Raw genomic sequence first — 25,076 nt, 5'->3', positions numbered from 1 at the left:
GCAAGCATTTTCTTTGTACTTATATGCTCAAGTGTAATAGAGTGATTCTGGATTTTCTCCTTCACAACATAAAACTTTATGTCAATGTGTTTGGCAACACCACTTGACTTATTGTTGTGAGCATAAAACACTGCTGGTTCATTGTCGCAGTACATTCTGAGTGGTCTTTGAATGCTGTCTACCACTCTTAAACCGGGTATAAATTTCTTTAACCATTCAACCTGCCCCGAAGCCTCATAACATGCCACAAATTCAGCGTACATCGTCGATGATGCAGTGACGCTTTGTTTGGAGCTTTTCCACGATATAGCTCCCCCTGCGAGTGTGAACACATAACCGGACGTGGACTTTCGGTCATCAATGTCCCCCGCAAAATCCGCATCTGAGTACCCTTCTATCTCTAGGGAATCGGATTTTCTGTATGTTAGCATGAGGCCTTTTGTGCCTTGCACATAACGTAATGCTTTCTTTACCATAATCCAGTGTGCCTGTCCTGGATTACTTTGATATCTGCCAAGTATCCCGGTAACAAAAGCTAAGTCAGGGCGTGTACAAACTTGAGCATACTGTATGCTTCCTACAGCTGAAGCATATGGAACCGCTTTCATTTGATCGATCTCATACTGGTTCCTGGGACATTGAAATTTCCCAAATCTATCGCCCTTGACTATTGGAGCAGGTGAAGGCTTGCACATATGCATACTGTATTTCTTTAGAACTTTTTCTAAGTATGCCTTTTGTGACAGTCCCAATACCCCCTTTGTTCTATCTCGGTGAATTTCAATTCCCAAAACAAATGAAGCTTCACCAAGATCTTTCATATCAAAGTTTGAAGACAAGAATTTCTTTGTCTCCAGTAGCAGACCAACATCACTACTAGCAAGTAGAATGTCATCCACATATAGGATCAGGAAAATAAATTTTCCACTTCTAAACTTTGCATAAATGCAATTGTCCTCCTCATTTTCTTTAAACCCAAATTTTCTTATGGTTTCATCAAACTTTAAATACCACTGCCTAGAGGCTTGCTTTAATCCATAAATGGATTTCTTTAAGCGACACCACATATGTTCTTTTTCTTTCATGACAAAACCTTTTGGTTGTGCCATGTAAACATCTTCATACAAATCCCCGTTAAGGAATGCCGTCTTTACATCCATCTGATGTAACTCTAAGTCATAATGTGCCACCAATGCCATTATAATTCTGAAGGAATCTTTACATGAAACCGGAGAAAAAGTTTCATTATAGTCTATCCCTTCTCTTTGCGTGAAGCCTTTTGCCACAAGTCGTGCTTTGAACCTTTCTACATTCCCTTTGGAGTCATGTTTTATCTTGTAAACCCATTTACAGCCTACTGTTTTGGCTCCTTTAGGAATTTCCTCTAAGTCCCAAACACCATTGGAACTCATTGATTTCATCTCATCTTTCATAGCTTCCAGCCATTTAGATGAGTGAATACTTCTCACGGCTTCTTCATATGAAGTGGGATCACCCTCCATATGAACCTCTTCTGTATTATAAAGTTCATAGTCGCTAGAAATAGCTGACCTTCTTTCTCTTTGTGACCTTCTAAGGGCCACTGCTTGTGGCACATTTTGTGCCTCAACTTCTGGCACATTTTCCATAGGGGGCTGTAGCTCCTCCTCCTCATGTCCAACCGCGGGTTCAGGAGGTTCCTGGATGACAGGTTCCAAACCTTCGCTCACTGTTGGTATGGGTGGAGTTGCGACAGGTGTTGACACCGTAATAACTGGAATAGTTGGCGCAACAACAACCGAAGAAGGTACTGACGTCACTATTTCAGGAACTTTTGGTGCAGCATCAACAGGTAGTGAGAAAAATGGTTCTTGAATCATAGGAGTAGGCACATACACCCGCTTCTCCTCAAGGTCAATTTCTCTAGGTACCATGCTCCCCCTGATCATTTCACTTTCTAGAAAGACAGCATGTCTCGTTTCTACAAACTTTGTATGTCTGTCTGGGCAGTAGAAACGAAAACCTTTCGACTTTTCAGGATAGCCTATAAAATGGCAGCTTACAGTTTTGGAATCCAGTTTTCCAATATTTGGATTAAACACTTTAGCCTCAGCTGGGCTCCCCCAAACCCGTAGGTGAGTCAGTGAGGGTTCTCTTCCTGTCCATAGCTCATACGGCGTTTTGGGCACCGATTTGCTTGGCACTCTGTTGAGAATATGGATGGCGGTTTTCAACGCCTCCATCCACAGACTCAATGGCAATGAGGAATAACTCATCATACTGTGCACCATATTCATTTGTGTACGGTTGCGCCTTTTAGCTACTCCATTTTGCTGAGGCTCCCCCGGTGTAGAGTATTGGGCTACTATACCATTTTCCTGTAAAAACCTCGCAAAAGGTCCAGGAACTTGTCCATAAGGGGTATGTCGACCGTAGTACTCCCCTCCACGGTCTGATCTTACTATTTTAATTCTTTTGTCAAGCTAATTTTCAACCTCAGCTTTGAATATTTTAAATTTATCCAATGCTTCAGATCTTTCTTTGATTGGATAAATGTAACCATAGCGGGAGTAATCGTCTGTGAATGTTATGAATGAATCATAGCCATCCACACTTTTCACAGGAAACGGTCCACATATATCAGTGTGAATTATTTCTAACGTTCCTGCATTTCGTTTGGCACCCTTTTTAATTTGCTTTACAAATTTTCTTTTAATGCATTCAACGCATTGTTCAAAATCAGAGAACTCTAGCTGTGGAAGAATTTCACTTTTCACTAATCTTTCAATTCTCCCCCTCGAAATATGGCCTAAACGACAGTGCCATAATTTCGATGAAGTATCTTGAGTTCTCTTTCTTTTCTTTGTTTCTTTCTCTGACAAGGATTCATTCTCATTCACATTACATACAGAATGCACTTTATCACGCATAGATAATAAATAAAGATTATTGTAAAGGACAGCATCACCAATACAATTATTATCAAACCATAGTTCACATTTGCCATTCGCAAAATGACAACCAAAACCATCTGTGTCTAAGCGTGATACACTGATCAAGTTTTTTTGAAGCGAAGGAACAAATAAAACATCTTTTAATACAAGCATGAAACCATTAACTAGCTCGAGTGAGACATCGCCAACAGCTTCCACATCTGCTTGTACTCCGTTCGCGACTTTAATTTGTCTTTTGCTTCTTAGCGTAGTCCTTGTCGAACGGAATCCCTGTAAAGAATTTGCAACATGCACAGTTGCACCAGAATCAATCCACCAAGTAGATTTAGAAAACTTTAAATATAGGGATTCATTAACAAATGAAATTACATTCTCACCATTCTTTGCCATTATCATCTTTAAATAAGCGGGACAATCTGCTTTGCGATGCCCCTTGTCAAAACAGTGGAAGCACCCATCTGGAGCTGGAGTGCGCTGTTGCTGACGCTGTTGCTGATACTTCTGTGGCATAGGGGCTTTGTCTTTAGCTTTAGAGGAAGAAGCAGCTTGGAAAGGCCTTTTCTTGTTATTATGCACAAAATTGACAGACCCACCATTCTGTTTCTTGAGTCTATCTTCCTCTTGTGCACACATTGCAATTGCCTTTTCCATGTTCCACTTCTCTGGCTGTGAGTTATAGTTTACAACGAACGTTGCAAACTCTTTTGGCAGAGAGGCGAACACCAGGTGCACCATAAACTCTTCTTTGAGATCCAAGTCCATTGGTTTGAGCTTGGAGTTCAAAGCACACATCCCCATGATATGATCTCTTATCGTACCGACATTGCCATAGTACCTTTTTGTGACCAACTGCTCTATTATCTGTGTGGCATAAGTCTTTGAAGAACCAGTAAACTGATTCTTTATCTTTGCAAGGTATTCTGCAGCTGAATCACACTCTCCAATTGAACCCAAAATGTTAGGATCAATTGTGTTCTTTATAACTGCCACACATTTCTTGTTGGCGTTATTCCACTTTGTCTTTTCGAGATCATAAGCCATCTTTAAGGGAGCATAGTCCCTTTGCTTTTTCTGCCACTCAGCATCAGTGTCAGAATCTCCTCTCACTGGAGCCGGTGGCTCAGTGGGCTTTGGAGTGGTGATTATCTCATCCATTTCTCCACAGACGAAAGCAAGATCAACCTTCTTAATCCATTCGCCATAGTTGTCTCCTTTTAGAGTCGGGATGTGACTGATGAATCCCATCAAGTTCATCTCCGCTGAAAATTTCAAAAAATAGTGAGAACATAATAACAATAATTGCATGTAAAATTCCAACGTTGGTCAAAATAGAACATACAACTGTTTATGCAATTAAATCTATATCACCGTTGGGCAGAAATAGAAATAAATGCACAAGAACTATGAAATTACAGTATTGTAATTAACAACGTTGATCAGAAAATTAACAATACTATAATCCTCGAAAATAACCTTTTAATCATGCTCTTAAACTTTAATTGTCTCGTTGGTTCGAATTAAAGTAAAGAACAACTGTAATGACTTTTGCAGCGGAAACATGTAGAAAATTTCTATTTTCAGAAGCAATACTGTGAACTTTTAGTTCTAAACAATATACACGTTGGTGCAAAATTGAATAGAGATCAAACTATAAACAAATTCATTCAAAAGACCATTGAAATTGCTTCTGGAAAAATAGAAAAAACAATAAAACAAAAAACACTGTTCAGCAGCCCAGGAGCAAAACCAGCCCGCGGCCTGCTCGGCCACCCTTACTTGGGCCCGAGGCCCGACAGCCAACGGCCAGGCCGCCGAAACGGCCCGACGCGGCGTCCCCTCCCCCGCCCGCCTGGGCCGCTTGCCGGCCCAGAAGGCGAGACGCTTTCGCGGCCGTTGATTTGGATCGGACGGACGTCCGCGGTTTTCGCCTGAACAAAAATGCGTCGCCGTCGCCGCGCCCCAAACCCTAGCGTCATTCTCTCCTCCCCCTTCTCTCTCCACACTACGCAGCGGCAGCCACGGAGCGGAGGCGACGGCCATGGCGGCCGCGGAGGAGAGGGCGAAGCGGCGCCGTCGCGGCTTGCTTGCCGGTGTGCGCGCTCGCCGGTGGGTGAGCGCGCCGCCGTCGAGCTCGCCATGGATGGCGCCTTGCTTTCGAGCCCGCGCGCGTGCACCCCGGCGTCCCGGCGGCAAGCCGGCGGCTTCTCTGTGCCGAGATGTCCAGCGAGCGGCGGCGCAAACGCGTCCCGCGCACCGGCGGCGGCTGTGACACGCGGACCAGGTAGGCCCCGCGCCCTTTCACCTCTAGGGTTAGGGTTAGGGTTGCATTTTTGAGTTCGATTTGCAATCGATTCTCTTTGTTCTTTTCGATTTGCATCGAGTTCTTTATTTTCCTTCAATTTCTTTCGATTCACAGATGAATCCGTCTTTGCCCCTACTGGATCTATGCACTAGCATGACGTCTGATACCATTGTTATACTAGTTAGTGTTCTAGGATCGACTAGACACGGATCAAGAGGGGTATCTTCCATCTTTCCTTTTCATAAGTGCAAAAGAGTTCCTAGATCTAGAACACAGAGAGAATATTAGAGTACAGAGAGAGGGAGAGAGAGACCATCACCACCGGAGGAGCTTGAGGCAGCCATTACAGGTTCGCTGATGAAGATCTGCTCTAGGGCAGCGGCGAGCGATGCAGCAGCTGCACGGTCGTGGTGACGTTGTCGTGGACGGCGTCGACGACGACGAACCAGGGTTGATGGTGGCGGCGGTGAGACTTCCCACTGCTCCAGCGCCTCCCTCTAGATCGGCTAGGGTTAGAGAATGTGAGTGAGGGTGCTGGCGGCGCGACGAACCTCGTGTCGTGTGCCCCGGCCCCTCACCCCCTTTTTATTTTGGCGCTGTGCAGCGGGGGCCCACCAACCATTAAGGGTTGGGCGCCCCCGATCAGGGCGCGGATTAAGGCCCTAATAGACCGTTGGGTCTATTAGGAAGGATATCAATCCAACACGTGGCTCTGGCGCAAGCAGCGAAGAAGCGCGGCGAGGTCGGCCATGAGCTTGAACTCCTTGTCGCTGATGGCGCCGTCGTCGGCTCTGCCTTGGAGGCTAGATGTAACTGCGAATTCGACCGTGCCCAGCGCGCCAACGGGGCCTCGATCGACTGGACTGTTGCCGGCTGCAGCGCTGAGCTCGGCAGCTCGCCCTGTCCGAATTGAACTCCGAACCCCCGGCATTCACCGCATCCATCCAGGAGCTTATACGTCTACGATTTGCCCGGGCATGGCGTTCGGAGGCGTCGGTGCGTGCGAGTGACCTCGGGCATGGCGGCACAGCAGCAGCCCCAGTGAGCGCAGCTCGAACCGCCGGCGTTCATGGTGTCCAGGAGTTCCCGAACACTATCAACAACTACAAGGAGGCGGTTATCGGCGCGTCGCCCTCGCCGGACGGGATGGGCGGCCTTGAGCGTGGGCGGACGGCGAACGAAATAGCGACCTGGGGGTGGACGGTCCGTCCACCCCTAGGGTCCCTCGACGCCGTCCGATCGGACTTGTGCGGCCACGATTCGCACATCCACGCTTCCAGGAGATGATTTGCAGGTGTGATTGACCGCCGTCAACTCTCGGCCTCTCGGGTGAGAAGAGCAAGAGCCGGACCGAAAGGGTGGGGGCGTGGGGCCCGGCAGCTACCTCGAGCCGCGAAGCGCCGGCACGGCGGACTGCGGCGGCAGCGCGCCAAGCGCGAGCTCCCCGGCGTCCGTCAGGTCCAGGAGCTGTTCCACTGCCGCACGCCCGCGCCATACCTTCAGGCTCCAGCTTCCCACCACCATTAGAGGGGTGCCCGGTGCTCTGTTTCATGGATGCTGCCTGCAGCTTTCACGACTTGGCCGTGTTCGTCTTGTACGTTGCTCAGTCCACGGAGGATCATAGATGAACACACACTTGATTATTGCAGAGAAATTCATTTTCGAAAAAGAAAACACGCACTTGATTATTGTCGAGCTTAGTACATAGATGAACACCGTGGGCGCAGAGCAAACTAGACATCGTTCCAAGCGTAGGTGCGGCAGCCTAGGCTCGATCTTGAGCAGGTCGGCCAAGAGCCTGAACTCCTCGATGGTGATAGCGCCGCCGCCGTCGCTGTCCAGGCACTCGACGATGGCCGCGCAGTCCTAGGCGCTGGCGGCGCCCACGACGCCGAGCACCCTGGCGAGCTCGTCCTCGCCGACCAGCGCGCCCCCAGCGGCCTCGAGCGCGGGCAGCGCCGACTGCAGCAGGTCGCCGAGCGCGCCCGTCCCGAGCTCCCCGGCGTTCATCACTTCCAGGAGCTCCTCGATGCTGAGCACGCAGTCGCGGTCGGCGTCCACGACATCCTACGACGAGCCGGCCATTGCGCTCGGCGTCGGCCGGTGCGCCACTCGTTGACGACAGACTTTTCGATGACCGGACAAACGGATTGGATGCAAGCACGTCGCGGAACTCAGAGCGGCGCCGAGGCCATCGGCGGCCAGCCGAATGCAGGGGCACGGCGAACGCGTGCACGCGCAAGAATGCAGCCGCCGCCGCGCTTGGCGAGACACAGGCTGAAGCCATGGCGTGGTCGGGCAACGAAATAATGACCGGGGGTGGACGGTAATTGAAATACCGTCCACCCCTGGGGTTCCTCGCAGCCATTTGATCGTACTTGTGCGGCCACGATTTGCGTATTTACCGTTTCAAGGGGAATATTTGCCGCAGTTATTAACCGAGTCTCATTGAAAGGGTGGGGCCCGTCGTCTACCTCGTATATACTACCTCGAGCCGTGGCGCGCCGGCGCCGGCGGAATGCAGCAGCGCGCCGCCATGACTCCATAAGCCAGCTGCCACGATGTGTTCCGCCGGAGCCGTTCCCCTGCAGCCGTGCTGCCCTGCCTCGCCATTCCACCAGCTTCGCACCACCACGGGCGCTCGTGGCCGGTACCCTATGTTCCATGGCTGCAGACTTGACGAATTGCAACCGGTGTCGGTGCGTACCTGCTCGTCGCGTCCTCCGCATCGGACTTGAGGCTCAGGGTGGAAGCAGCGAAGTGCGGCGACGCCGATGAGGTTGGCCATAGGCTTCAACTCCTCATTGCTGATGGTGCTGGCGCCGGCTGTGTCGCCATGTGCAACTGCGAGATCGATCGCGCCCAGCGCGCTGCCGTCCTCGATCTACCTGGGTGCGGCGCCCTGCTGCAGGCTGCTGTTCTGAGCTCGCCATGTCCGGTAGCTCATGCGTCCACAATTTGCCGGCCATTGCATTCGGCGTCGTCGGTGCGCGCGGCGTGCTACTCCACGACGATAGACTTGTTGACGGACGCCCCGGGCAAATGTACCCGAGGCCAGCAGCACGCTTTGGAGCCCGAGGCCAGTGACCTCGTCACCGGCGGTGGCACCGCAGCAGCAGCAGCAGCGAGCCCAGCTCGAACCGCCGGCGTTCATGGCGTCTAGGCGGGCCTGCGCGCTATAAACAAGGAGACGGCGCATCGCCCTCGCCGAACGGGATGGGTGGCCTGGAGCGCCGGCGAACGGCGGACTGCAGCAACCACCGCGCTTGGCGAGACACGGACAGCTGCCGCCCTGGGCATGGCGACTGGCGTGGTCGGTGTAACGAAATAACGACCGAGGGTGTGGACGGTAAATAAAATACCGTCCACCCCTGGGGTCCGTCGTAACCGTTCGATCGGAATTGTGCGGCCGCGATTTTGCAGATTGGCCGTTCCAAGGGGATAATTCGCAGGTGTTATTGACCGCGGCACGGCGGACGGCGGCGCGCCGAGCACGAGCTCCCCGGCGTTCATCAGGTCCAGGAGCACCTCCACCGTGATCCAGCTGCCGCGGTGAGTTCCGCTGGAGCCGTTCCCCTGCGGCGCGGCCGCGCCATACCTCCTAGCTTCCCACCACCACCAGAGGTGCCCGGGGCTCTGTTCCATGGCTGCCGCCTGCAGCCTTCTCGACTTGCAAGCGTCGCGTGTTCGTCTTGTACGTTGCTCAGTCCACGGAAGATTACAGATGAACAACACGGGCACTGACTTTCCCCCTCCCTTTTGATCTGTATTTGGCCATCGGTTAACTCCGGCTGTTCATCTCCTGCAACTATTCCTAGCACAATTGCTGCACTGTATTTTCAGGATCCCGGAGATAATTGCAGAATTAGTTGCTTTTCAGATTACTATTGAATCCTGATCATTGCGCCTTGTCATTCTGTTTTGCAAAGTCCTCTCGATCTACTTTCGGATTGCACTCTTCAGAAGATTGCGCAGGAAATCAGAAAAAAATGCATTGATCTGCACGCACGGGACATCAGAAAAACCAACAGGTCCCTGTCCCTTCAAAACTGGCATGCTACCACTTGCTTATTCCGATCATGATACGCAGACGAATCTCAAGTTTGCACCATTGTTGAGCTTGCCGTCGGGGCTTGACCTCGGGCATGGCGAACTGCAGCCGCAACAGAGTCCAGTCCGAACTCCCGGCAGGTCCGCCCTGAGAAAAGCCGAGGATGAGCACAAGTCCGTTCACAACAAGGAGATAGCCATCACCCTCGCCGTCGCCGGACGCGAAGGGTGGCCATGGCACACGAGCGCGAGCATGGCAGAGTGCAGCGGCGGTGCGCGCGGCGAGACGAAACAACTAGTCGCGCGGATCTCGAGAAGCCAACAATCAACGGTACAAAATTTGCCTGCCCGGGCCGGTGCCACCGGAAAACATGTGGTTTTTCCACCAGTGGCGACGGGGCTTTGGACCACCTCGAGCAGCCGGCCGCGCAGCCGAAGCTCCACGGCGCCGCTACTTGCTTCCCCGAGCACCTCCATGCCGCCGCCGGCGCGTACCTGCTTGGCTGCTTGCCGCGTCCTCCACGTCGGACTTCGAGGATCAGGGTGCAAGCAACGAAGCGCGGGGCCGGCGACGAGGTCGCCATGCATGAGCTTGAGCTCCTCATTGCTGATGGTGTCGTCGATGGCTGTGCCTATGAGGCTTGGTGCTGTTGCAACCACAACTTGGGGAGCGTCGACTCGTACTGCTGCAGCGCCGACCTCGCCTGCCCGAACTCCCGGCGTTCGTCGCGTCCGCGGGCGCCTACGACGAGCCAGCTATCGCGTTCAGCGCCGGCCGGCGCGCGCGGCGAGCCACTCTCCTTTTTTTTTTAATAAAGGGCAGGAGCTCAGTACATAGATGAACACCACGGGCACACCGTTCCAACTTCCAAGCGTAGGCGCGGCAGCCTAGGCTCGATCTAGAGGAGGTCGGCCATGAGCCTGAACTCCTCGATGGTGATGGCGCCGTCGCCATCGCCGTCGCCGTCCAGGCACTCAACGATGGCCGCGCAGTCCTCGGCGCTGGCGGCGCCCACGACGCCGAGCGCCCTGACTAGCTCGTCCTCGATGGTGATGGCGCCGTCGCCGTCTCCGTTCAGGCACTCGACGATTGCCGCGCTATCCTCGGCGCTGCCCAGCAGCAGCGAGCTCTGTTTTCCCATTAAAAGGAACTTATTCATCACATAACTTCATCAATACTCATTATTCCCGTTTTATTTAAACGCATCACAATTCACCACAACAAACTTGTAAACGAGCAAATTAATTAATCTAGAGTCCACACCACACCACGGGGGCTCAAGCCGTCAGCAGCAGCCTGCCTAAGCAAGAGCCATCTTAACAATCCCAGCCTTCGCCGTCGGGTTGGGGCCGCTCTTCACCGGGTACGACGCGTCCATGGCGATGCCGCACTTGCCCGTGGGCAAGAACACGTTGCGCGCCATGCGGATGTAGCCGCCCTCGCCCCACCCGGGCCCCCACGAGTTCTTCACGATCCAGAAGTCCCCACCGTCCTCGCTGCCGTACCCCACCGCCGTCACGCCGTGGTCAAGCTGCAGCCCGCACACCCCGTTGAAGATGCCCTGTATGAAGGATGAACACGAAGCTCGGGATGAAGAACAGCTGCTTTGATTATTCTGGGTTCCTTATCCTCCATCCAGATGCTTACCGAGGTATAGTGCTGGAACGCAGGGCTGTTGGCGTTAATGGCGACGCTCACGGGCTGGTTCGCCACCGCCTTCTGCAACGCCATCTCGTTGTTGGGTGGCACCATCTCGTACGAATCTATGGAGACAACCTTTTTGTTCTCCTGCATTTTGATTTTCGAGCAGAAAAATGCAAATCTCCATCACCATCCACACACAAATACATTTTGGTTTGCAATTGGTGAGTGAGAGTACGAACCCTGATGGCATCACAGGTCCCGTCTGTTCCGATGAAGGGGTAGTCGACCTCTGTGTCGATCCCGCCATTGTTGATCACGAACTGGAAGGCGTTGCCCATGTCGCCGCCGTTGCAGCCGCTGTCATGGCTGTCGCAGTCAATTAGCTCCTGCTCCGAGAGCGACACGAGGTTGCCCGTCACGATCTTGTTGATCCCCTCCATGGCAGCCACTGCCGAGAACGCCCAGCACCCACCTGCGTATCTCTCTCACAGCCCAGAGGTCAGCACTGCGAGTTCTTACCGGGAGCTCGCTAGTTTGGCGAAGAAATTCCCGAGAGCATTCATAGCTAGCATGGAGTTTGTGTGTACGGATACGAACCGCAGTGCCGTTGGTTCTTGACCCCGGTGACGGCGCCCTGCAGGCGCCAGTCGACGGCGTCGGGGAGGTCGTCGCCGGCGCGGGGCAGGTAGCGGGTGCTGGGGACCCGGGGCGCCGTGGCATTGCGGAAGCCGAGGGCGCGGCGGACGAACTCATCCAGGGTGAGGTCGGCGAAGGGGGTGAGGCCGAGGCGGAAGGTGTGGAGCCCCGCGTCGGCCTCCGCGTTGTGCGCGTCGATGTAGAGCAGGTTGGCGCGGAACACCTCCAGCCGCAGCCGGTCCTCCTCGCCGCCGGCCTGGCCGCAGTTGCAGCGCGGCCGCCGGTGCTCCGACCTCCACGCATCGTACAGCCGCCGCACCTCCTCGTCGGCCCGCTCCAGCGGCGCCGCGACGGCGACGGCGACGGACGCGGCCAGTGCCACCGCGAGCGCGAGCAGCGCTGCGGCGGGCACCGGACAGCGTGGTGAACGCATGGCGATCCCTGGACTGGTTTGGGATGACCTCAAGCTCGATCGGCGAGAGATGGAGGGAAGCAAGAGGGAGGAGGCGACGAAGAGTATCTCTGAACTGATGCGTGTCTCTGAACGATCAGTAGTGCAGTGATGGCTTAGCCTCTGAAACGAGCCGATCAATTTATAGCCTCCGGGGACGCAACGAACTGGGCCACCGGGCCCACCACGAACACTACAAGAACGAAAATGCTTACGCTACAAAAACCTCGTCTCTTTTGAGTTTTTGACGCCTGTCTCAAACAGAGGGCTGCCGCCATGGCAAAGTGTTCGTTTTGATTCAGCATTTCAGCTGTGTGTGAAGGGATAACCACAATTGACTACGCTTGTTATTATGACACGTTTTCTGCTTTAGTTTGAAGTACCCAAAAAAAATGCAGGAATCTACCTCAACATATGAGCGTTTAGAAGCCGTCGCTGATGAAAGCAGAAGTTGTTTTGTTGGTAGTAAGCTTCTAGCTACGTTCTAGCTTACGAGGATGCAGCAGTGACAGAAGTGAATCGACGGCATGTATGACCCGAGAAGTAAAGAAAATCCTAGATGGAATGGTTAGAAGATGGAACACACTTCTATGAAATAAAACAACACTTTGTTTACAGGACGCGGCGAACACTTCGACGTTCCATCCTTCGAGCCCAACACACTTTCTAGACATGAGCTTTACAAGACGTCAAGACGTGAGGGATCATCCCGCTGTTCAGAGCAGAAAGAGAGCTTGATGACCAGATTATCTGTGGGCTGGGTGGGCTGCGGCCCACCCTAAGATCTAGCCCAAACAATTCTATCCCTGATTCCCTGTGTATTTTCATCCCAAGCAGGCAGCACTTTTTATAACATCCATGATGATTGTTTTGAAGAAAAATTTATGGAAAATAAACCACTCTGATATTTAACATCCACGAACCGATCACTTCGTTTAGATTACAATCATCCACCAGCCTATCAAACCGGTGTCCACGTTGGACGTCAGCGTCAACGTCCAAAGTAGTGTCCCCTGTTTGCGATTGCCGGATGAATGCATCAACCCCAAATTAGGCCCCCCTGTAGTCGGATTTGGACGAACCAAGAGACGAGCCGTACGCAGATCAGAGAGCACCCGGGTCGTTTAGCGAGCACGGTGGAGGAGTGGGGAATCGCATTCTCCAAGTTGGGCATGCTCTGCGATTCTAGAACACAGTGGCCACCACCGGAGGCGACGAGAGAACCTGATGACTGGCCGAGCGCCCCTGGTGGCGTGCGGCTGCTTTTTCTCTCGCGAGCCGTGTGCGCCGGAGGGTGTAACCGTGCAGCCACGCCGCCGCCGCCGCGGGCACCGCCGGCGAGGGACGGGCGGAGGCTGCGCGATTCCGTCGTTCAGGTTCAGCTGCTGCCTGTACGGGCTGGGGGGCACGCAGCTCCGTGGCGTTCGTGCCGTGGCGCATCGCTGGCTGGCTTCGCGGAAATGGTCGCGCGACATGGTTCCGGCGCGCCGCCGTTCCGACGTGTTGCTGCGGCATCTTCTGATTACCCCGCTTTGTAAGATCTCCGACGCTTTGCCAAATGGCCAAGCAAAGTTCGCGAGAGATGCAGGAATGGCCAGCACCAGCAGCACTGCAGCAGCGACCTGACAAAACGATCGCTTTGCTCCAGGCTCCAGCCTGCAGCATACTCCCAAGTCTCCAGCTGGTCCAACCAGGGTCAGGAAAGCGCGGCTTGGCTCGATATGTGAAGCATCTCAAATTCTCAATATACGAATTGGTGCTGGAAATAAACAATTTGATACCATGAGATGAGAACATAGTCATAAAGAGGAAAACTCTTTCAGCGAAGATTCATATGCGCACCATGAGATCATCCATCAGTCCGTGAAACTGGATGGAATCTGCATGATCTTAGTATATTGTTTCATATTCATGTACCAAATGAACCACCAGACATTATCTTAACCATATTCGATGTCAAAAACGTCACCCAAAATGCAGGCATTTGAGTGCACGCCATGAACCGATGCTACCAAATGATCTGATGCTAGAGCTTGCAAGAGTTTGAATCCTTTCATCAGAAGCATAGACGACTTCCCATAATTCAGCCACCATCTCAGTTTCCAATGCAGTGTACATTACAACACAACAGATTACAGATACAACTACAGGAAAAAGTGCCCATTCTACAGAAGTACAGGCCATTGCCACATGAGCAAAAACATCAGAAAAAAATAAACACAACCACCACCAGATTAACCGGACATGCTTCCTACTGTGTGTTTGCAGGTGTAAGAGATATACATTATAAGGCCAGTACAATTTGCATCAGTTCACTTGCCCTTGAAGGTCACCCTTCCGTTTCGTGGTGCTTCGGGGCCGAGATGATTTGTTGGCTCTTGACAACCGCCTATCTTCCTGGTCTTGCTTGTCATCCAACAACTCGGATGGAAGCTCGGTGGTGGTTTCAGGCCATGGAGTGCGTTTTGCAGGAACGACAATGTCCAAAGGTGGCTCAATCACCCATCTGCAAAATAACATATTTAGTTGCTGGATAATGAATCAAATGCTCATTGTGCAAAAGAATTAAAGGGCATAAGCAAACAGCAAACCCTGTACGCACAAAATAATCCAGTTTCTTGGCCAAGGGAACCGAATGTTTTCACTCTTTGTTGGTTTCAGTGAATTAACTGTTTTTCTTACAAGACTTTTTCCTTGTTCAAGGTACCGGGACAAAGCTAATTACTGCACATGGTTTTAAAAGACACTTCTCATTTAGAGTCAAATGTTAATGATACATTGAAACTTCTCTGTTGTGCCTTAGCCATGTGGCACTATGACAATGGAAGTGGCCAATCATTTCAACATGTCCTCTTATGCTCTAGTATGCATGACATAAGCAGTGATTGTCTAACACTTGCCAGATACACACATGCTACTTGGTCAAACTGTTGGCGCAACCAAGCCTTATAATTTACGAGTGCAGCAGTTTATAATCAACACCAACAAAGCCTTGAGTCCAAGAAAGTGTGTGTGTGTGTGTGGGTGGGTGGGGGGGGGGGGGGTACATCACCGCATGATAGCATGTAGGCAAAGAATAGAAAAAATAGTTAAGCTGTGTGTCAAAGTCAAATCGCTTTTACAAAGCAAAAAAAAAAGTGATGTCTTCAGCAAGTAGCACAAAGCAAATTCCATAGTCTATAGAGTTTCCGATCACAGTGTTTACCACTATTATTGCATATCCTAGACCAGCATAGAACTCTTATATAGACTGGCTTTGTGACAGGACAACGTAAACATTTTACTTGAGGTATTCAGAGACTATTGTAAAGCAACGATCAGTTACGCACTTATTTCACCGCAATCAGTCAATCACATTTGATACGACAAAACCCAAAAAAGACGCAACATCTAACAAAGAGCCTGTTTGGCAAGAATTTGTGGAACTAGAGCTTGGTGTACAGAGTGTCGGTGTGTCTCATTTTATTTCAAATTTAGACTAAACTGGATGTTAATCCAATTTATTATAGCGTACAAACTCCAGATATGACGTGGTCCACGTGGAGCTTAGAGCTGGAGCTCTGTCAAACAGGGCCAAAGTTTCAGACTTTCAGTTGCTGAGTAGCTATTACAGTTGGCCTATGTCCAGTGGTCATTAAGTTTCATTTGAGATGTTGAATTCAGGGAATCTAGCTAGGAAGCCTGCTCAGGCCTAACTAACTTAATACTGCTTTTCACTAGATGTTTGGAGTATTGGACGCTAATAGAACATGGTAGCTTTTCCAATTAACGTAGCTGGATGATAAAAACAACAATGAGAATATACTGAGAATAATTAAAAAAAAAAGAAACTCACCCCTGAGGAAACTTGCTATCAGCCCGAGCTTCCACGCGGAGCCACCACAGCAGGACCTTCTTGCCACAGTTCCCCAGTGGTTCAACAGAGGACGGATCATTCAATAGAGTAAGTGGGTTCTCAATCTCCTCTCCATTCTCACCGACAGCATCGAGATCCTTCACCCAGTCAGGCTTGCCCTCTGCCTCCTTCCACAGCATTCTCGAGTTCAACACAAAGCCAGCCCACTCCAAACCTCTGGGCAGAACAGGGGCTGCCTCGCCAACCACCGTGGCAGTCTTCCCAGAAAATGGCAATGAGTTAAATGTGTGCCATCCAGCCAGATGCCCAGAGGAGTTGCAAGCAGGGCCTTGAACTGGAAGAGGCATGTTCTGCTTGTCCTCCTCGCTGAGGTGCGGTTGGTCTGCCGCTCCAGTATGTGCTAGGATTCCAACGGATACAGCACCCATCCACTGGACCTTCTGCACCTCATCAAAAAGCTCCATGCTATGAACATTGCTGTCATCCGCAAATACCACAACGCCATCCATCTTCCTCTCCCGAATCACCCTACACAAGCAAACCAGTACTTCATTTGCCACTTTTCTCTCTACTAAATAACTACTAGCTATGAGGAAGTAGTTAGCCATACATACCGCAGGGCATGGAGGCGCATCCGGTTCTCAGTAGCATGGCGGTCTGCCCAGTCATGGGGCATGTGGTCAGGGAAGGGGACGTGGACGAAGGTGAGGCCGGAGCGCCCAAGCAGGGACGCCGTGGCGTTGGTGGTGCCGCCCGCCTCGACGACGATCCAGGTAAGCGGGTACGGCACGTTGCGGAGGGAGTGGAGTAGGCCGGTGAGGTGGAGCGCCTGGAAGGCGCGGGAGTAGGTCGGCGTGACGACGAGCACCTGCCTCGGCTCCTTGACGCCGTACCAGCGGCGCTGCTCCTCCTGCACGCGCTCCATGATCTGGTGCGCCCGCATCACCTCGACGGGGTCCGGGTGCGGCCACGGGCGGATCCGAATCCCGTGCCGCCCCACCACCACGTGGCTCTGGGGGTTCCCGGAGGTCGCGCCCTTGTCCGCCGCCGAGGCCGCCTCCAGCGCGGTGCGGTTGGCGGGGTTGGAGGGCGGAGGGTTCGCCGCCGCGAAGGAGAGCGTGAAGATGTTGGTGGTGGTGGTCGTCGTGGTCGTGGTGGTTGTGGTCGTCGTGGTGGCGCGCAGGACCGCGGCGGAGGAGGACGAGGTGGTGGAGTGGTAGAGCGCGGTGGTGGAGAAGAGCAGGAAGAAGAGGAGCCGCGAGAAGCGGAACCCGAGGAAGAGCGAGATGAGGCAGCAGAGCGCGTGGAGCAGGAACCAGAAGGTGCCCGAGGCGGGCGCCCGCGCCAAGGCCCCGCCGCCGTCAGCCGCGGCCCCGTCTCCGCCCGCGGCGGCGGCGGCCCCCGACGGCCGCGCCGACGAGCGCCGCAGCTGGCTCTGCGGCAGCAGCGACTTCATCATCGCCGCCGGCACCCGGATCTGGGCTCCGCCCCTCCGAGCTCCGGCCGGCCCGAACCGAATCGACCGATCGCGCTCGTCGGCGGGCGGAGGCGGATAGTTTTTGAGGGGGAGAGGTAGGTGGGGGGGAGAAGTGCGGCGCACGAAACAGCGGGTGCGGAGGTGAGGTGAGGTGGGCTATCAATTTGGTGGGCGGGGGGAAAAGGAGGGGAGGGAAAGCGAGGTGAGCGTTGGGTTGGGTTGGTGCCCGACGGGGACGCGGCGGGGCAGGGGATGGGGATGGAGCCGTGAAGAAGCCAAGCGCGTGCGCCGTGCGGTGCGGGCGCGCGCGAGGCGAGGACGCGGGGGGTCGGGTTGGGGGGAGTTCGGTGAGGGAGTGGGGGCGGGACGGCGAGTCCGCGGCAGCGGGGAGCTGACCGGGTCGGCGGCGCGGCGAGGGGTTGGACTGGACCGGGCCGCGGGTCGCCGGGGGTTTTCTTGATTTCTTCCGCGTTCGGTGACGGCGTGTCGTTTCTAGTGTGCGGTTTTTTAGGGAGTTTTTTTTTTCTGAAGGAATTTTTTTTAGGGAGTTTTGGTGGTGGTTTCGTGTGTTCCTTCACGTTTTCAATGATTGAGCGAGAGGCAGCTGCCGGCGTCGGCGGGTGCTGGGTTTCTGCCAGCTGCGTTTGACTTGCGAGCTAGCGTCGGTTCAGGCGCTTTTTATTTCCAGAAGAAGACCAAGAGCGCATGTTTGGAGGGAGCAATTTTGATCATATCAACAAATTTATTAGGATCTTATTCAAATACAGAGAATTTTTTGAGTAAGAATGCAGAGAAATCTAGCTGAACATAAATCAAGCACGATCCGGGCCCAGTCAAAATTAGTCGGCGCCGTGGTGGCCGACACGTAGGTACTACATGTTTTGGAAATTTCCAAGCATCTTTTCCTTGTTCAGGTGATTCTAAACTGCAATTGTTATGCTCATTCCGTAGTCATACAGACAGAAAGAAGAAGCTCGAAAGTTTGTTCATTCTTAGGCTCTATTGCGAGAGAAATGACATCCACGGCCCGTTCACATACAACGCCCCAGGAGCCATGCCCAGGACAACGCCCCACGCTGGTCCAAGATTCTTCAATCGCTGATCCTGACAGGACCACGTCATTCTAGTTGTTCGCCAAAATTAATAAATATACTCAATGGGAGAAAGGATAAGTGTGGCTCTATAGCACTAAAAATCACATACTAGTTGATTTTACATGGTCAGATGTCCGTGAAAGCTTGAGCAATTGCTCTCCCGTTCTTATGAATACAGTTGTACAACAATGGTGAGGCGTGGATGGCAAAGAAGACACCACAGGACCTTGACCACAGTCCACAATAATTCATGTAGCCAGACTATTCCATCGCTACAGGAGGCATCTATCGATGCCTGACTGATCTCTCGTTCCAGTGCAAGACCAAAATCATCTTCCAACCGGTTCACTCATATGGGTTCCTGAAGTTCTTGAGAAGTTCAGGAATGTCGTACCCAAGCATATCATCCACTGCCTGTATCATCTTGGGTTTGACTTTCTCAAACTTGTCGAAGCTATACCCACTCAAGACCTCTTTGAAGTGCTCCACGTAGGGGAAATCCCCTGCCGGAAGATGGTATTCCCGTTGCACCTGTTCCACCAGACAGCAGTTGTTGTTCAGACCATAAAAATTACATGGAACGGAGATTTAAGGAAATGCTTCACATGCATCCAGTAAGAGAAAGATTAGTGTAACTGAAATGAAACTGGAAGGGTCCAGAATTCACACTATCAGCAAAATTCAATCAGCCCTTACTGTCACTATTTTAGAATGTGCAAAATTAGTAAAATAATTAGAACTTAAGGTGCAAGGTGGTTAGGCAGAACAAGATGGCATGAGGCCAACATCCGCAGTGAATCCCTCAAAAAAAAAACATCCGCAGTGAAGCCACCCAAAAAAAAAACATGTGTCGTAACAGGACATCTGATAGACTTCCATCCTGACATAGGCAAGGGTCTCTGAGGCTTTTTAATCTACAATGGCCTTAGATTGACTAGAGAAGTTAAGAACCCCAAAATAAATACCTTCGCAAACTCATCCTGCAAATTGTCTATGAGTCGTTGTTGGGCTTTCGCTTTGCCCATCATTGTAGGCATCTCCTTCTTTAGATGGCCAATTATATAAGCATGAATCTTGGCAGCTCTAGCACGTTTAACAAATTCATTGATCTGCAATAACAGAATAGTACTATTAATATGTGAAAATCAGGTCTGGAAATACATATCCAAGAAAACAAAAACTTACTCGACGATCACATGCTTTCTTGGGGATATCTTTGAGATCAGAAAGGAGATCATCTTGCTCTCTCTCAAATAGTTCCTTTCCAAGTGGACCAACAGCTGATTCATTTACTGGTTTGTCATTGAATGACCTACAAACAAACTTGGAAGTCACTTGAATAGTTTGCATGTATTTGAATGATCCAAGGTCATTACCAGAACAAGATTCAGATATACTATGATAAATCAAATACATCAATGGAACTTCTAGACTCTAGTAGTAATCCTGAAACTACAGTTTGGAAATCTCATGTAATCCGTTATAAAATATCAAACATTGAAACAAGAATAACAAGGTATCAAAATATCAAAGAGTGAAACAAAGAACAAGGTATCAGAAGTTACCCAATATAAACACGTGAAACCTCAGGTGTATTCAATACTTTCCCGAGAGACCACATCAATGCACCATAAACTCTCATAAGCTGCATGCCAATAAGAAAAAACGTAAATAAAAACAGCAAAACAAAACAAAATGCAACATCACGAGTAAGACGCAGAACAATCATGGCCAATACCTGTTGAGTGTCTACTTGATCTGCCTTGTTTAAAACAACACGTATTTTATCATCATGCCCACGTAAAGATCCGATGACACGTTTGAACTCATCGCTGATATCAAGCTTATGAGGATCAAACAGAAGAAGAATAAGATCACACTTCGCAGCAAACCATGATGTCACACCAGTGAAATCATAGCTACGTTGAGTCCGTTGCTTTTCACCAGAAAGAACACCAGGTGTGTCGACAAATGTGATATGCTCAAGCAGCTTCAAGGTAAATGTTTGGTATTAGTATCTAGATTACATGCCTTTTAGGCTTTCACATGCAACAAAATTAAATCTTACTGGATGTCGCATCTGAGAGCACTCAAACTTGGATAAAAATGCAGTCCCAAATGTTGTAAGACCACTAAAAGGCATGTCGGCTTGAACAGCAATAGTATTCCCAGGAATAGTCCTTTCATCAGTTCCTGACTGGCAAAGCATACAATGTTAACTGGTGCAACAAAAGGGGGGAGTACAAAAACACATGCTGTTGTAATAGCTGGGCACACATGCAATTCATATTGTATACTCTAACAGGGCTGTCCTAAGTCGAAAAAACTAAAAGTGGTCGACGAGTTCAAAATAGGTGATTAGACTCTATTACAAACTCCACAGGCTAGAATTTCCATATCATATAGGGATGATGAGTTTAAAATTAATATTGATTAGTGATATGTGTATAATGCCTCTTTTGCATCAGCTAACATTCCCAACGGGCCCTAAGGAATCAGAAACAATCATAGATACCATTCCTAACAAATAATTGCAGCTCAGCATTTCAGAGAAAAGGGTAAAGGCGGCTAATCACAACGCAACAGCATAAACCAGACAATTTGTCGGTACCCCAAGACTGAGGTACCCCTTCTTGTTGTGTCTAGGCAAGGGCCTTGAAGTTATCCTTGACTACGTCCAAACAGCCGGACCCCGGTAGGCCGGAGTCCAGATCTCTCGGCGACGGTTCCGGACCTGCCTCACGACTGGGAAAGATCCGGGAACGACGCGTGTCCCGGAAGAGGCGGGCAGCCCGAACAGTCGGGGCTCCGGACCCCCGCGGAAGTCCCGGACCCCTCATGGGGTCCCGGACCCCTTGTATGGTAACCGGACCCCTCGCTAAGGGAAGAAGTCGACGCCCTGCCTCGGGGTGGTCCGGAGCCGTCACGTGTCTACAAGCACGGACACGTATACAAGACCGCTTGGTCTCCATACTAAGCCTCACCCACCACTGCATTTATTGTGGTAGGTGGACGCCCGCATTGATGCAATGCGGGCCGAGGCGATTCTTTGACCAGGGGGCACTATTGATCGCGTATTACCAAGATAGTGGAGCCGCTGGCGCCGCCCACGCCGCGCCTGCCAAGTCTGCCATAATAGATGGATACGACGGCTCGGCTTCACCCATTATGACGCCTACATAATAGCCTCCACAGGCTACGCCGCAAGCTACGCTCCCCCAACGGACATCTTGGTGACGGGACAAGAGAAGACCACTGTAGCCATCTAAATACTCTGCGCAGTATGCTGCACAGTCACGTTGGGCCCACTTGTCGGGCCCCAACGTCCTATGTATCCGCCCCCTTGATCTATAAAAGGGGGCGCCCGCTAGAAGAAAAACTCAGGCTGGGCAAGAGCCAAGGCCCGGCAGAGGATAGATTCATACACAACAGAGATCAAAACTTCTCCCAGTGGATGTAGGGTATTACGCTCCGGCGGCCCGAACCACTCTAGATCGTGTGTTCTTGTGTGCCTATCTCAGAGCAAGATCAGCCCAATCGCCTAGTACCTTCCCGAGCACTCCCTATCTGGGAATAGGCGGGTGCGTTCCGCCACCCGGCTGTGGGTACCCTAGAAATCCCGCGACACAATTGACAAGTGCTTCTATGAATCACAAACAAACAAACAGATCCCAAAAGAAATGGCAGACAGAAAGTTTTGAATGCTCCATAGCACCTAAGGAAATTATACATGGACATTAGCATTATGTTTCTTTTGTAATATTTCTACCAAACAGAGATTCTAGATCAGCTTATACCCTTCACATCCTCTTTACTATGTAAATAAACTCCTCACATCCAGAAAAAAATGTGGCAGTATTTAAACTTTCAAAGATATAAAGTCGATACTCCTATCTGTGCCATTTTCTATCAGTTAAGTGATTATATAAACTGGTAAGCCAGCATCAGGAGGAATCCCACAGATAACTAAACGATGTAACTTTCCTATCCAAAGTTTTGGGAAAAGCTGTGGACTGCTCCAAATCAGCAATTCATCAACTCTAGACCAGCACAAACATAAGCATGTGATGACAATTTATCAGAATTGAAGTTAGAAATAAAAGGTTGTATATGTCCATATCAAAATGTAATATAATTCTCCGTTTTTCTTTTCTAGTAAACATCCTTCACAAAACATAATCAGAAGTTTATACATCTGATGCACCTATTATTCCTACAAAGAGATATCCTAAGTTTTGCTCAGTTTACCATGACTACGACAAATCTGTCTGTTGTTGGCTCTGGTCCAATATGGGCACCTGCAAGTGCAGGAGATTAACTGTCAGACAGCATGTTATTTAAGCAAACCTGGGAAACTATAGAAGGTACATCTGGCAGATTAGAAACCTGGATAGCTTGTTCTTAGCAGATGCTTGATAAAAGTTGTTTTACCAGTAGAATATTGACCTAAGAGCATAACCATTGGCTTTGCATCAAAATCACTACTCGTCTGCAAAAAAGGAAAAAAAAACAAAGAGAAAAAGAACTGAAATTAACTGCATGAAAAGGACTTATTTGGAACAAAATGACAAGGGGAAAAAGATAATAATGACATAAAAAGACACAGGAAAGTAGTCATTTATGTCTTATACAGTATTTAGAAACTGGGAATATAAGTATGTACCAGCAAAGGAGAAACGAAATCATTGAATTTGTATGTAACTTCCAAAGGCTTTAGCTTTTCGATGTATAATTTTTTCAAGCCATCGATGACAGAAGTAACAGCAGTCAGCGGTATCTGTTTATATATAACAACATAAAAGAAAATATCAGCAATAATGATATATGTTTCATTAAAGAAATTAGGGTCAATTGACAAAAAATTATTTATACAGGGCAAACATTTCAGCAAACAGATACGTGTGCCCACACTACCATAATTGTACTAGTATTTCCTTCAAAATTTCCTTTGGTGCTGGTTCAATAAACGGATGGAATGCAATATTTATTCGCAAGAGCTAATATCCTAGGAACATACAGAAGTCATTGAAAAATTCTGAAGACAACATGAGTTATTACCTTCTTTGATGACTTTGAGCTGAACCATTTATTTGAAGGTGATTGTTCCTGAGGAAATCCTGCATGGACATAAAAGGTTTGTGTCAGATTTCTCGCAAGCATGAACTTCCTATTAAAGAGGAGCATTACTTACCATCCAATTCTGGATCCACCCGCTTCACCATATGCTTAGATTTCTGAAAAACAATTGCTGACATATTACTATATGACATTGGGATAAATCACAACATTGATAAAGAAACAACTATAAGGGTATAATACATTACCGCAAGTAGAGCATCCAAACCTTCCATCACAGGTGGATTCAAACTGCCTAAATCTGTCAGATATAACCTTAAACTGGTTAGCTTACTTAGATGCATAAACATATGCTATCAAATAGGCATGATTTGGAGGCTAGCAACAACCATCGCGCTTAAGGCTATCTTGAGTGATCTCATTCCCTGCTTGAGCCAGAGAGACTAGCTGCCAATTGATAAGAAGCCCATTACTGGTGAACAATAACCCAAATCGCCCGGTAGAAGCAGGGAGCACAAGAGCATCGAATAGAGTAGGCAAACCTGCATTGCCGCGACAAATTCGGGGAAACCCAGGTACCCCTGCCGTCTGGAGTCCGCGATCGCCCATACCTTAATCGCAATACAGTTCGACAAAAAATGGCACATGAGGAAAAGAAAAACCGATAGCTCCGCCAGCGAGACAGAATAGGAAGGCGGGAGGGGCCACAGCGAGAGGCCGCACCTGCTTGAGGTCGGGGCGGGAGAGCTTGGACATGCCGAAGAACTTGATGGCGTCAGGGCCCGTGATGCGGCCATCCCCATCTGCAGCACCGTCGATTAGATTAGACCACGCCGCAACCCACGCGAGCAACAGGGAGAGCGGGGGATTGGGGATCGGAGGGGAGCAGAGCAGGGGGTTGTGGATCGGACCTGAGTCCGCGAGCGCGAACCACTCCTGGTAGATCTTCTGGTGCTCCTTGGAGCAGCCGCTCACGGGGTAGCGCCCGATCTCCATGGCCGGGCGGCGGTCGCCGCGCCCCTCCGCCTCGCCTCCGCCTCCGCCTCCCCGCTTTACCGCCGGGAAAAGCAAAACCCTACGACGTGGCCGCACTCACTTTGGAAACAGTGCAGCGTTTTCAAATGGGGCTTTTACTTGAGCTGGAGGGGTGCCCACTGCCCGTGCGGCCGTGCCTCCTCTGGAGTTTGGCTCGAACCCACGCGAGCTTGGCTGCTCTGCTGGTTGCCCCAACGCGATGAGCATTGACGCGGCCGTGCCAGGCTGCCAGATCGTGGCGCGATGGCCGGTGGGGATGAAGTGGGAGTGGACCGGATCCTACGTGGATGATATTTCTCCGAGAACCGATTTGGACACGCGACCGATTCTAGCGATTTAGCTCCAAATTGACATTCTAATGGGCATGCCTCCGAAAAAAAAACTAATTCGAAATCTGCCATCTCTATTGAAATATCACTGAGTTGATTTTTTTAACCCCGGAATACAGAGATATGATGGCATTAAATATACTCCCGTTTGAAAATAAATTTATTTTTAATTTCGAATCAAACTAATTTTAA

The 25,076-nt window shown here is 50.4% G+C and overlaps 3 protein-coding genes and 1 pseudogene across 3 annotated transcripts; all 4 read right to left on the bottom strand.

Annotated features, from left to right (window-relative positions):
- Positions 1–6,615: 6,615 nt before the first annotated feature.
- LOC120702274 lies at positions 6,616–7,260 on the bottom strand (annotated as a pseudogene).
- A 2,924-nt stretch (positions 7,261–10,184) lies between these two features.
- On the bottom strand, positions 10,185–11,999 carry LOC120702273 (zingipain-2-like). The gene is made up of 5 exons (XM_039985992.1): positions 11,528–11,999; positions 11,170–11,402; positions 10,934–11,074; positions 10,599–10,847; positions 10,185–10,415 (listed from the first exon to the last, which is right to left on the bottom strand). Exons 1-5 carry the CDS (start codon positions 11,997–11,999, stop codon positions 10,185–10,187), a joined length of 1,326 nt encoding a protein of 441 aa, XP_039841926.1.
- Positions 12,000–14,057: 2,058 nt separating this feature from the next.
- Positions 14,058–17,483, bottom strand: LOC120704291 (probable beta-1,4-xylosyltransferase IRX14). Its single transcript, XM_039988636.1, has 3 exons — positions 16,488–17,483; positions 15,853–16,401; positions 14,058–14,523 (listed from the first exon to the last, which is right to left on the bottom strand). Exons 1-3 carry the CDS (start codon positions 17,330–17,332, stop codon positions 14,325–14,327), a joined length of 1,593 nt encoding a protein of 530 aa, XP_039844570.1. The 5' UTR covers positions 17,333–17,483; the 3' UTR covers positions 14,058–14,324.
- A 1,007-nt stretch (positions 17,484–18,490) lies between these two features.
- Positions 18,491–24,623, bottom strand: LOC120704290 (EH domain-containing protein 1-like). Its single transcript, XM_039988635.1, has 16 exons — positions 24,432–24,623; positions 24,244–24,323; positions 24,063–24,131; positions 23,910–23,967; positions 23,769–23,821; positions 23,636–23,678; positions 23,503–23,561; positions 23,108–23,221; positions 22,831–22,933; positions 22,693–22,742; positions 20,513–20,641; positions 20,183–20,434; positions 20,010–20,089; positions 19,630–19,756; positions 19,410–19,553; positions 18,491–18,975 (listed from the first exon to the last, which is right to left on the bottom strand). The coding sequence occupies exons 1-16, from the start codon at positions 24,514–24,516 to the stop codon at positions 18,790–18,792; spliced, it is 1,632 nt and encodes a 543-aa protein (XP_039844569.1). The 5' UTR covers positions 24,517–24,623; the 3' UTR covers positions 18,491–18,789.
- Positions 24,624–25,076: the final 453 nt, after the last annotated feature.

Source organism: Panicum virgatum, chromosome 4K, assembly GCF_016808335.1.
Source record: "Panicum virgatum strain AP13 chromosome 4K, P.virgatum_v5, whole genome shotgun sequence".
NCBI lineage: Eukaryota > Viridiplantae > Streptophyta > Magnoliopsida > Poales > Poaceae > Panicum > Panicum virgatum.
This window is presented reverse-complemented; position numbering and strand designations above follow the sequence as displayed.

Bases quoted from the DNA above. Each gene is read 5' to 3' on its own strand.
- LOC120704291 (XM_039988636.1), bottom strand. From the start codon at position 17,332: ATGATGAAGTCGCTGCTGCCGCAGAGCCAGCTGCGGCGCTCGTCGGCG. The intron at 16,402-16,487 runs GTATGTATGGCT...TTGCTTGTGTAG, and splicing joins ATGCGCCTCCATGCCCTGCG to GGTGATTCGGGAGAGGAAGA. The intron at 14,524-15,852 runs GTGAGTTTCTTT...GTTATTTTGCAG, and splicing joins GATAGCAAGTTTCCTCAGGG to ATGGGTGATTGAGCCACCTT.
- LOC120704290 (XM_039988635.1), bottom strand. From the start codon at position 24,516: ATGGAGATCGGGCGCTACCCCGTGAGCGGCTGCTCCAAGGAGCACCAG. The intron at 22,934-23,107 runs GTACATACTTAT...CCTTTTTTGCAG, and splicing joins ATTTCGTTTCTCCTTTGCTG to ACGAGTAGTGATTTTGATGC. The intron at 18,976-19,409 runs GTATTTATTTTG...CTGGTGGAACAG, and splicing joins TGCAGGATGAGTTTGCGAAG to GTGCAACGGGAATACCATCT.
- LOC120702273 (XM_039985992.1), bottom strand. From the start codon at position 11,999: ATGCGTTCACCACGCTGTCCGGTGCCCGCCGCAGCGCTGCTCGCGCTC. The intron at 11,403-11,527 runs GTTCGTATCCGT...AGAGATACGCAG, and splicing joins CAAGAACCAACGGCACTGCG to GTGGGTGCTGGGCGTTCTCG. The intron at 10,848-10,933 runs GTAAGCATCTGG...TCCTTCATACAG, and splicing joins CGTTCCAGCACTATACCTCG to GGCATCTTCAACGGGGTGTG.